The following is a 13,058-nucleotide window of genomic DNA, read 5'->3' on the forward strand; positions in this document are numbered from 1 at the left end:
AGGAAGAATGTTTCTATTTCAGAACGTCCGTTTGGAGCTTTTTGGCTTTCAATTTTGTGATGAATAACGGAACATCCTTCATGAAGTACTTACGTTTTAATCTTTTCCTCCACCCTTCACCCCCAAAGACTTTAGCAAACAGTTCTCTCCACTCACATGAATGAAGAGATGGTGGCTCTACAGATGTAAACCATTTTTAATGTAAAAACACAAAGTGTATTATGTTCTTAGCAATGTGTTTTTACGACTGAGTTAGCTTGTCTTTTAATTCCACAGGGGCGTAGGCTGTATATTTTGCGAAATGGCAACGGGGCGACCACTTTTTCCAGGTTCAACTGTAGAAGATGAATTGCATCTGATATTTAAGACTCTGGGTAAGAAAGCTGTTTCATATTTGCAGTCCAGATAATTGTGCTAGCCTCATTGTGTTCCTGCTTCATTAAATACTTCCCTCTCCCCCCTCATTCATTGGGTCATTTTCTTGTTCGTGCAATGATAATGGTCTCTAATGTTTCCAAGAATGGATAGTCTCCAAAATACTGTTGAGTTAAAGTATGAAAAGAACATGTCTCAGCTGAATACAAGCTTTGCAATGTTATCTTCTGTGAGCTGCACATTGCATCAGAAAACCTGCAAGTCTGATCCAGTATCTGTGAGAAGTAAAATGTCAAACTTGGTGGTCTAAAAGTCCTATTGAGCTACACATTTGAATGATTATGAAATAGTGTTTGACTTTCTTTAGAGCCAGGGAAACGCAATATTTATGCATGTTAAAGAATCAGAATGGATGGGGTATGCTCCAGAAGATACAGAAGAAACTAACACAAGTCTGGGGTTTTGGTACAGCAACTGGTCCCTTTTTTTGTGCATGTGTTTCAGCTAATGTGTGTTCACATTTCACAGTAAGCACAATTTTAGAACTTGAATTCAATTGAATTATTTTACTTTGCCTAGTTAAATATGATAGCAGTGGAACACGAGCGGCCCACAATCCATTGTTATTGATGACCTCTTGCACTGATCTGGTCAGTGTCTTCACTTTTTCGTTAATTGTACCTCAGCATGGCTAAACAATGAAGCAGGGTAGTCATTGCTCCCAATTCACCTTTTTGCCCCATGTCATATCTGGTAGACTTCTGCAGTCCTCTATTTAGAATAAGGAGGCAACCCAAAATTCCATGTGGGAACTCTGTATGACTACTGGTATGACTACTGGAAAAGAACGTTCCACGCAGAAAACAGAAGTTGTGTTATATGGTTATATGCAGTAAGTGCTGAAGGGAATCAAATTATCTGGTCGTCCGTAACTTCAGACATATTATGGGGAATGGTGTTTGGAGTGAAAACCAAGGATGCCCGAATACCCAAACTGTTGTTGGTATTGACCATTGTTGGTATAGATAGTCCAATTAGAAGGACATTAAGCAATCACATGCCCCTGGAATTCCACTTAAATGCCTAAAACACTGGGCTGACGTCAGTGCAAGGTTTGTTTTGGACAGTTGGGAGAACTCACCATTTGAAATAATTGGGGACACGTATTTAGAAAGGCTTTGGGGGATGCAAGAAGAGTATGGGATCCCCACCTTTTCCAATTCCTTACCTTTTTTGTTCATCTCGTATGTTTGTGTGGCACAAAGACAAAATTTAACCTGCAGCCTAACAGTCTAGTAGGCGGTATAGTGACAGTGGGAGTGGGGAGCAGAATAGACTCACACTTCTGTGCCCAACTCATGGAGACCTTAAGGCAGCATTTACAAATGTTGCCAGCATCTCCAAAAGTAAAAAAATACATAGGATGCTTGGCATAGGCTTAGGCAGTTGTACAAGATTCCCCTCACCCAATACAGACCACTGTCATATGCTATGGGCATGCCCCATTATAGAGGAATAGTGGATGAAGATTATAACACTGATAAATGCAGCTGTAGACAGCCCAGTACCAGTGTCACTAGAGGCCTTATTGTTGGGAGCATTCACACAGGGGAGTAAAGAGGAATACAAAGGATGATTTAATAACCTGATGTTAATACTCGTGAAGTGTACAATAGCAATGCCGTGGAAGTTGGTGGTTGCGCAGTAAATTAAGGCATGGAGAGTGAAATCTGTTTGATGGGCAGTGACTGATGTGGCAACGTTATGGTCCATTTCTATGTAAATTACCAAATTTATACGATTAGAAATATTGGAAACCACACCAAAGGCATTCTATAAGAAATTAAATGAGACCTTCCCCCATGAATGTTCTTATTGTAATTGTTGCATGTCACCCTCGTAAGTGTAAATACCAGAAATGAATGCAACTGAAAGTATTACCATGCTGGATGTGAAATGCAAAATATCGTCATTGCGGGAATGTACTGCAAATGGTTATGTTTATTATACTGTGTGGAGACATTTATGCCGAGGTGGTACACACCAGTGGGTAATGTTGATATTTATACGTGTACTTTTAAATCAACCTTAAATATGAGAACGAGGTCCACAGTGGGTAAGGAAGGTTGCTTTCTTTCTTGGTTAAGATTTCTTTTTCTGAAAAACTCAATAAATGTAGAAGACCTGTGTATAAAAATTATTTCATATTTCAATATATTATATTTCAAAAAAAGAGCATGGAGTCAAACATTTTCAGTAAAAGAATGGTGACAAAAATGTTTTAAGTGCAAGTCTTATCCCTACTGAAATCTTATCTAACTGAGCGACAGTAGTCAGAGGAATTCAGTGATTTTGAATCCCCTCCCTTTCATCTTCCCTGTGGTGTTCCGCAGGGTTCTTCCTTCAGCCCCTCACTTTTTACTTTGTACATCACCCCCCCTTGCAGGACTCATCAAATCCTTTAGGATTTGAGATGTTATCATACACAAATGACACCCAAACTGTTGTTTCTGTAATCAGCAATATTCAGGAAACAGCAACTTGGTTCCGTAATTGCGTGCAACAGGGGCACAAGTGGATGTTGGAGAATTGTATAAAATTGAACTCTGGTAAGACTGAGGTCATGCTGTTTGGATCATATGTATTCTTCTGGTCACTTAATTGGTGGTCCCAGGAACTAGGGAACCTCCCCACTCCAGCATCAAAAGCAAAGTATCTGGGAGTAATTTTTGACACAGGCCGGTCCTTTAAACTAACTTCAGATTAATGCCGTCACCTCCTTCATTTTCTACACTTTAAAAATGTTAAGGAATTCCTTTCATAACTCTGGATCTCCAAAAAACAGTTGTCTCTGCTCTCATCCTTTCTAGATTAGGCTACTGTAATGCCCTCTTGGTCAATCTACAGAAAGGTTTGCATAACAAGTTAGAAGCAGTGGCTAAACAAAACTTGAGGGGGCCCCCCCTACAAGGTACATGGAGGGCTCCCCGCTCCATATTTAATTAGGAGCGGTCAGGCCAAAGTACTGTGCTGAGGAGGCCCCCTGCAGCTCAGCCCCCCCCCCCGTACCGCGGGGGCTGCGAGAGCCTGTGTTACGCCACTGGTTACAATTTCATCAGAACGCAGATACATGATAACTGACAGGCACTCCCATGCATCAGTCTGCCAAACAAGCACTTTGTTCTCTGCATCGGCTACCCATGAAGAAACAAATAGATTTCAAAACAGTCTGTATTTCCCTCTAGGGCCTTACACAATTCTGGATCAGTCCATCTAATGCATATTTTCAGCTGGTATACCCCACAAAGAAACCTTCGCTCAACTAAAGCCAACTTGGCTGTGATCCCAAGATATCCACTAGCTAGGTGGGGAGGTATCAGCTTTTGTTTCACAACGTCTAAATTGTGGAACACCATACCCACCGATCTGAAGAACTATTCAGAACTGCTTCCATTCAGGAAAACCAGGTTGGTTTGTGATAGGTAATTTTGATGTCGCCTCATTAGGTTTTGGGCTCTTGCCTGTTGCGGGTCCTTGACCCACCCACGCAAGTGAGGTACCATTTTTATCGGGAGATCTTGGGGAACGCTGGGTTGGAAGGAAATTTGTGTGAGCCCTGTGATGCCACGCTTTCCCACACAAAATTGTGTGAAAAAACAGATTTTTTTTCAGCTAAAATTGAGGTTTGCAAGGGATTCTGGGTAAGGGAACATTGGGGGATCCACACAAGCCATACCTCCTTGGAAGCCCCCGGGTGTCTACTTTTCAGAAATGTGTGGGTTTGGTAGGGTTCCCTAGATGGCCGTCGAGCACGGGGCCAAAAACCCAGGTGACCCCCCTTGCAAAAGCAGGTGGTTTTGACATAGGCAATTTTGAGGTCGCCTCACTACGTTTGGGCCCTTGTCTGTCGCGGGCACTTGGGCCTCCAACACAAGTGAGGCACCATTTTTATCGGGAGACCTGGGGGAACGCTTGGTGGTAGGAAATTTGTGTGAGCCGGTGATGCCACACTTTCCCACATACAAATGTGTGAAAGAACTAATATTTTCAGCTAAAATTGAAGTTTGCAAGGGATTCTGGGTAAGGGAACGTTGGGGGATCCACACAAGCCATACCTCCTTGGAAGCCCCCGGGTGTCTACTTTTCAGAAATGTATGGGTTTGGTAGATTTCCCCAGATGGCCATCTAGCACGGGCCAAAAACCCAGTTGACCCCCTTGCACCACCAAATTGTTTTGACTTAGTTATGTTTTCAGTTCTACAGCGTGAGATTTTTGGCACAATATTGCATGGAAATTGTGACAGACATTTTCACGTTTGCAGGACATTGTGGAAGAAAAAATAACTTGGCATTCACCATGTACTCCCATAGGTTAACAATAATATCTACATTTAGGAGGTTATTCTTAGATGGAATGTACACCTTGACAGAGAGACTCAAAAGACAAAGATTTCACAGCTATCAGTTTCTCAAACACAGACACATACTGGTTGAATTTGGCACGAGGGCGAGTGATGGTTCAGTACCTTTAATTTGATTAACAAGAGATTTCACAAAAGTGAAATGCACGGTCAATTACATGAACAAAAAATGAACCAATAACTTGCAGCTCGTGAGCTTTAAAGCCACGACAAGGCACCAACCGTTTTACAGGCCATTCACGCACCTTTCATACCTGATACCCACAAGACCGTTCACAAAACCAAGACATTACAACTTTTACAAAAAGGGACAAAGTACAACCTGCTTCAAAAAGACAAACAAGACAAATATTAATGCACAGCCATCTACTCCTCAAGCACACACACATACTGTTTGGATTTGGCACGAGGGTGAGTGATGATTCAGTATATACAATTGTATGCGAAGTCATTTCACAAAAATGAAATGCACTGTTAATAATTGAAAGAATGAGAAACTGAACCATTGACTCGCAGCTCGTGAGCTGTAAAGCCACGTCAAGACACCAACCTCTTTAAAGGCCATTCATACACCTTTCATACGTGTGACACATACAAACCATTCACACTGCCAGCCGCGGGCCCATCACATTACAACACTCACACCAGCAGACAGCGCCATTCAAGGGCCCATCACTTTCACACGCCCACATTCCAGACACAGCAACTACACAAAGTGATGGACTGCGTGGAGTGGCGCTCAGCTAGCAGTGTGTGTAGTGACCAACAGAAAGTAACTACTCACACACCGCCAGCCGAGCGCCAGTCCACCCACACCACCATCCAAGCATCAGGCCACGCACATCCTCAGCCTAGCGCCAATCCACGCACTTTGCCAGCCAAGCGCCACTCCACACACACCGCAAGCCAAGCACCACTCCACACACACCGCCAGCCAAGTGCCACTCCACACACACTGCAAGCTAAGCGCCACTCCACGCACACCGCAAGCCAAACGCCACTCCACGCACACCACCAGTCAAGAGCCACTCCATGCACACCGCCAGCCAAGCGCCACTCCACGCACACTGCAAGCCAAGTGCCACTCCACGCACATTGCAAGCCAAACGCCTCTCCACGCACACCGCAAGCCAAGCGCTGCTCCATGCACACCACCAGCCAAGCGCCACTCCACGGACACCGCCGCCAAGCGCCACTCCACGGACACCGCCGCCAAGCGCCACTCCACGGACACCGCCGCCAAGCGCCACTCCACGGACACCGCCGCCAAGCGCCACTCCACGGACACCGCCGCCAAGCGCCACTCCACGGACACCGCCGCCAAGCGCCACTCCACGCACACCGCCAGCCAAGCGCCACTCCACGCACACCGCCAGCCAAGCGCCACTCCACGCACACCGCCAGCCAAGCGCCACTCCACGCACACCGCCAGCCAAGCGCCACTCCACGCACACCGCCAGCCAAGCGCCACTCCACGCACACCGCCAGCCAAGCGCCACTCCACGCACACCGCCAGCCAAGCGCCACTCCACGCACATCGCAAGCCAAACGCCTCTCCACGCACACTGCAAGCCAAGCGCCGCTCCATGCACACCACCAGCCCAGCGCCACTCCACGGACACTGCCGCCAAGCGCCATTCCACCCACACCGCCAGCCAAGCGCCATTCCACCCACACCGCCAGCCAAGCGCCACTCCACGCACACCGCCAGCCAATCGCCACTCTACGCACACCGCAAGCGAAGCGCCACTCCACACACACCGCCAGCCAAGCACCAGCCTACACACACACCACCATCACATTTTGAATTTTTTTTACAAAACAAAGAAATTGCAAATAGATACAAATCTAGTAACACAAAATCTGAAACTAAATACATTGCACTAATGCCAACCTTCAAACAGAATACAAATAAAAAAAAATACAGACCAAGCAGTTTATTTTACCACTCATGAATACTCCCAAAAATTATTTTGTGTGTGGTAAGCTCTATAACAAGCAGGGGCACACAGCCCAGGGTTAGAAGGACACCCTGGGCAGAAAAGACGAGTCTCCTTCTGCAAACCTCTTCGCTAACAGACTCTACATCTCCTACTGGGAAAGTCTTTTGTAGATGTGGGAGAAATGTAATCAGGAAAGTGGCGATCTTTCTATCGAGCCACATCCTCGACCACTCCAAATCTAGGAACACTTACTTGTTCCACAACAACAAGGCTAGATATCACAGAGTGCTGAAACTGAAGAAATGTCAACTTGGACGCAGAACACTCCTTGAACACAATAAAAGCATTGAAAGTTGCGAAGTTGAAAAAATAGATGGCCAACTTCTTATACCAAACATAAGACTTCCGAATAGCAGTGTAAGGTTCCAACCTCTGATCTACTCTGTCAACACCACCCATGTGCTTATTGTAGTCCACAATGCACACAGGTTTGTGCACATCAGCAACCTGACCCCAAACAGGCACAGATGAAGTACTCTCATCATGGATGGTAGTCAGCACCCTCCTGTCCACAAATTTCACAGCTAGTAGTTCTTCACTACGCAAGGAACTGCACTGACCCCTCCGAAGTATTTTGCAAACAAGCTCTTTCGGAAAACCTTTGCGGTTAGAGCGGATTGTGCCACATGCAAAAGTGTCCACTTTAAACAATTACTTAACTTCTACACTGCTGTGCAATTGTTTATCAAGGTACAAATGGTGGCCTCTGTTGAACAGTCTTCTAGCAAGATCCCACACAATTTTATCTGAAACTCCAAAAGTGGACGAACAACCAGGGTGGTCAATAGTGGAATCTCTACAAGTGTACACACGAAAACTAAAAACATATCCTGTCTTACTCTCAGACAACATATACAGTTTAATTCCATAGCGTGCCCTCTTGGTAGGGATGTACTGCCTAAAAACCAAACGACCCTTGAACAAAACCAAAGACTCATCAATAGATATTTCTTTCCCTGGAATGTAAATCTCTGAAAATCGATCAACAAAGTGATCAAGAACAGGCCGAATCTTAAAAAGACGGTCACAGTCAGGGTGACTACGTGGCAACGCCAAAGAATTATCCACAAAATGCAACATGCGTAGCAAAAGTAAATACCGATCACGAGTCATAACAGCTGGAAATATGGCTGTTGCCATCAAGGGACTGGAAGACCAATATGAAGGCAGGTTCGGCTTCCTTACCAAACCCATCAATCGAGTCAAACCCCAAAACTTCTTTAGCTCTTCCAGATTTGTGAGAGTCCACCGGGCAGCTCTAGAGTGGGGCCTAAGTTTGTCACTGTTGTCCCTCAAAATCTGTTCAGCATACAAATTAGTCTGCTCAACAATCTCACCCAAAAACACATCATCCATAAATAACTGAAAATACTGTATAGGCAAAAAGAATTCACAATCCACTCTACACCCTGCATCACCGCTAAAGGCAGGCAACACCGGCTGCACCATGTTAGGATCAACCCAGAGTCCAGCACTTCCAGTAGGAAGACTAGCAGCCTCAGGCTGCAATCCAGATGCCTCTTGCACCATCGGCACAGCAGTATCCTCCTCTAAAACAGGCCCTTCATCTGCACTGAGAGTCGCTTCATCATCCGATGATTCCATTTGGAGAGAAAACCCACTGCCAGAATCTTCCCCTCCCTCCTCTCCCTCAGACGCACTGTCAGTGTCATAATCTGGCTCAGAGGAAGACTCAAGAAGCATACCAACCACCTGCTGAGCAGTCATTCTACGGCTAGCCATAATGATTACTAATAAAGGTAACTTGTCACACAGGTCAACAACAACAATCACTATGTAAAATAAGCAATGAACAAAATTCACCTTTATCAAAAATACCTATACACTGCAAAACAAAACCACTCACTTGCCAGAAGCAGCTAAACTCACCACCATGTACTCTGCACAGACACAGTATGGATCAACAATATCCTACTAAAAAAGGAGAAAAAAAAATACACATAAGACAATACAAGACACATCACAATGATTTTCATGCTCAGAACACTAACTAAATACCACTATGACACCTGTTACAAAAAAAGAATTTATACATTGCAATATTACTCATTTGGAGTACATACAACAAAAAAAAATTCTTACCTAAAAAATGCAACTGCACAAAACTGCAGAACAACCACTGTCGAAACCGCAAACAGGAATCAAAAAATTTAGACTAGATTTAAAAAGAAAAAAAAATATTAGAATCACATATACAAAAAATGCACCAGTCCAACCAGCCAAGCTAAGGTGTAGGTGGGCCTAACAGTATAACATCGATAGGGGAGCAACCCTTGCCCTTGAGGCCACCCCCGCCAAGACAAAAATTAAAAAAATTCTGGTGTCTAGTGGCTTCTGCCCACCTTGGGGACAGTAAGAACTAAACACATACTGCTACTCTGCCACTCAGAGAGGGCAGAAAAGGCCACAATCATGTTGAACGACCCATGTCCAAGGGACGGATCCCCAACATAAAAATAAACCCTGGTGCCCTAGTGGCCCTACAAAAAAAAACAGCAGAACTGCCCTTCAAGGTGATACCAAAGGGGATGATGGACGGAGTGCATGAGCAAATCTAACACTCGCCCCCAGTCAACTGATCTTGGTTTTATCCATCATCATTAGATCGCTAGACCACGGGTTTTAGCACATCATATTGGACTATTCTGTGCAATGCATACACATTAGAACTTTGTTGAATGCCTCTAAACTCCCAGGAGGTCAACTCCTTACAGAAAATTGTGTTCGCACAAAAACTGGATACATTTAATCCAGTGGGAATAAATGAACACATGTCCATTATCTTCCAACAGTAATACGAGAGCAACTTAGTAACGCCAGGTTATGAGAAAAAATCCATTAAACACTGAAATTACTTTGTGCTGTAATGGTACTCCATTTGCTAACCTCCTCAGAAGGAAGAAAGCCAAGTCCTGACATCACTGCAGATGTCAGCTGCTGCCATTAACTCACTTAGATATTTATATGGTTTTAATGTCTTGATTTATCAAAAATAGTTACCCAGATCTTATATAAAAGTATTCCAGTAACGCACCAGTTTGGCAGTTCAAATTGTGTTGCTAGATTGTGTGTGGTCTCAACCCTGTCGAACTGAAATGACGTGTATGTCTTGCTCTCATATTTAGCTGTGTGACGAAGTTAAGCGCTCCTGGGCAAATGTATTGAAGACCAAACCCAAGCAAGTTTTGATATTTTATTTATTACTCAAAACGTGCAGAAATGGCAGAGTCCCTTCATAGTAGACTATTTAAAGCATTGCTTTGCTTCATTGGGTTGGTTCGGTCATGTTTTTTTGTTGTAGTTATGTTGGTCCCTGTACAGTGAGGGGCGGGTACACAGACCAGAAGTTGCTGCGTTGGGGAGTGTAGAAGGGGGTAACAGTAAAGTCTTCAATGCCCCCTGGGGAACGAGATGTTTCTTTTACAGATAAGCAGAGAATTGAATTTGCGTTTTCTTGAATTCCGTTTAAAATCTTTAATTACATAGTATATACAAATCATAATAATAAAATGCCCATAAGCTAAATATAACTATTAAATATCTAAATTGTTAACTGGATTGCAGCTGTGGGCTTTACCAATCCTATGCTTTCTTCAACTTCCTGTGCACACCAGACAAATCTCGATATATTGCAAAGCAATTGTGCTTATGTTCAATATACCTGTCAATTCTCTGTCAGCCAATAGGTCTCAGCAATGTCCGAGCTATTGGCCTTGTCAATGTGAATGTCTTTTAGCCATGTTGTCTAGCAGCAAATCTGCAGTAAGCATGGCTGAAAATCACTGAAATCACAGAATGTTGAGCCGACGCGGTGTCTCTTTGCCCTCATGTTGAGTTTCTGGTCTTGTTTGTTTGAAAAGTTTTATAAAGCGCGAACAAAACTCACAGGGGTATCAGAGCGCTGTACAAAGTTGGCGCCAGCAAGGGTACAAACATAATGAAAGTAAGTGAAGTTACAACCTGTGGGAAAATAATCAAGTTAAAGAGTAGGGGGTTTCAACGGTGCCTTAGAATACACAGAGTAAAACATCATAAAATAGAAAGCACCAAGGAAGTGCAATATGAATTGGGGAATTTTAACAAAAACAAGAGCGAGATTATCAGTTACTGCAGTTAAGGAGCCATCGAGGACCAGAATGAAAAATAAGGTAAAAACATACAGTAAGGCCTCAGTGTAATACTACAAGAATTAGGTTCTTGACAAACACAAGAGCATGATCCTGCCCTCCTAACACAAAACAGTGCTGTGATGTGGCCTGCACTGGCTGCATCATAGCACTTATTTCAGTGACTTCAAGATGTTGAAGCCTCCCCAGCTTCATAGTTGGCTGCTCTAGCCGTTACACCACATCCTCTGCTGTGTAGATAATACATATAGTTAACAAACGAATGCCAATACTGTCTTCATTGTTTGATTCAGACAAAAAAAGTGTAACGAAACATATTGTTTAATTCGTATGTCTCGCTCAAAATCAAACCAAACAATGAAGACAGTATTGGCATTCGTTTGTTAACTATTGGTCAGTGGCTTGGCCGTGCTGTTGGGAGCCCAGTCCCAGTGGTGGTTTTTCGTGTAGATAATACAAGCACGGGCACCACCAATATGTTTCGCCTCTGCCAAATCATTTGGTTCAGTCAATTTTTTTAAAGACATGTTGCACAGCAGTGCTTAACTTAAATCTTAACTAAGCACACCACCAAACATACATTTGGGAAGAATTATCCTACAAAATAGTTTTGTGAGGAAAAATCCCACGGAAATCTTTTTTGTAGAAAGTTTTGCCTGCAGCAACGTTTTGCAAATGTGACCTATTTGTGATGTTTGTAACCTTTGCAATACTTCATTGAGGCAACTATAATTTTTCATGCAATTCATAGATTTAGAAAAACAATTTTGTGCACTGTAAACGATAAGTGTACGAAAACTGTATGTATGCTTAGGTGATATAAGACTGGTCATCCTGAGGAAAAACTCTTACATCCTTTTATTGCTGTTGAATGAAATACAAGCAGTGGTTTCACAGTAGTCCATTAATATAACAAACCTTTGGGTTTGCACAATATTTTAGAGCCGATCATAGTAAATCACGATGTTTATGACCGAGTTATATGTTCTTTGTAGAACACAAACTTGTTCTGCTACTATTTCAGTGCCACAAAACCCCAACCCATTTTTTATCTCAATTGCCATGAAGATGTGCCATATGCCAATTTAGAAACCCTTATTCAGGAAAGATTCTCCCCATTAAAACTATACTCGCTGCACTTTTTTTTCGATAACCAACTTTATTGGTTTTTGGATAACAAATACATTCATTAGTAGCAGATCAAGCACCACAATAAAGGACATCTCATCACATACAGCTGACAAAAAGTATAGGCAGCCCAGCTGGACTGGGTGTGGCAATCCCAAAACACTGCAGATGTACATAATTAGTCGGACCCTCACACGGGTAGCAAATTGAACCATTTACCCCACACTTTACCGAAGAGTTTGGGGCAACCCCGGGCCTCGAAGAGAGGCTTCTCCTGTGCTCCACACCAATCCACCCCTCTCTTACATTTCCGCACAGTCTGCGCCCTTCCCTGAGACCAGAGCGCGGTATATCCCTTTTCGCCACCGCCACTGCTGTCCCCAGGAAACGTTTGTGTGCCCTGGAGCCATCAAGGCCGTCGAACACCCCCAACAGCAAGCACTTCGGTTCATGGAGAACCTCCCATCCTAGGGCCTGCGTAAGCTCGAATTCCACCCCTCTCCAGAACTGCGCCAGGGCCAGACACTGCCAAACCATGTGATAAAAATCTGCTGGAGCAGACTCGCAGCGCGCGCAGGCTGGGGGGGGGTCGCATACGGGCCCGGAAAAAGGCGTGCGGGAGTCAGGTATGCCGCATGGAGGAAGTAGAGTTGGACAAGGCGCAGCTTGGAGGATGTTGTCAAGGTTTACTCACTGCATTTTTAAAGCTTTAAGTGCTCAGTATATTTCAGTACATACTTTTGGGAAGTCCTATATCTATACACTAGGCCTTTTTTGGAGTACAGATTGAAAAGCTGCTCTTTCTAGCAGGTAGGTTGGAAGCTAATTTACCCAGATGATCGCTCAAGATTCATGTTAATCAGAATACATTCAGTGGATACAGTAGCGCTGGAAGTAGGGGTGTGTGAGGTGCTGCAGTACCACCAAGATAACCCTGTAGAAGTTTAGAAGGGGGTAATAAGCATATAGAGATCCTTAAGTTT

General features: G+C 43.9%; 1 protein-coding gene across 5 annotated transcripts in view; it reads left to right on the forward strand.

Moving 5' to 3' along the window:
* LOC144782165 (cyclin-dependent kinase 17-like) overlaps positions 1-13,058 on the forward strand; it is a 588,354-nt gene that overhangs the window by 435,909 nt on the left and 139,387 nt on the right. For all 5 annotated transcript variants that reach the window (XM_078661374.1, XM_078661372.1, XM_078661371.1 and 2 more), the window contains one exon: positions 277-374. In XM_078661374.1, the coding sequence (XP_078517500.1) occupies positions 277-374 (98 nt within the window). The remainder of the gene's footprint in view (positions 1-276; positions 375-13,058) is intronic.

This window comes from Lissotriton helveticus, chromosome 9 (genome assembly GCF_964261635.1).
Source record: "Lissotriton helveticus chromosome 9, aLisHel1.1, whole genome shotgun sequence".
Classification (NCBI taxonomy): domain Eukaryota; kingdom Metazoa; phylum Chordata; class Amphibia; order Caudata; family Salamandridae; genus Lissotriton; species Lissotriton helveticus.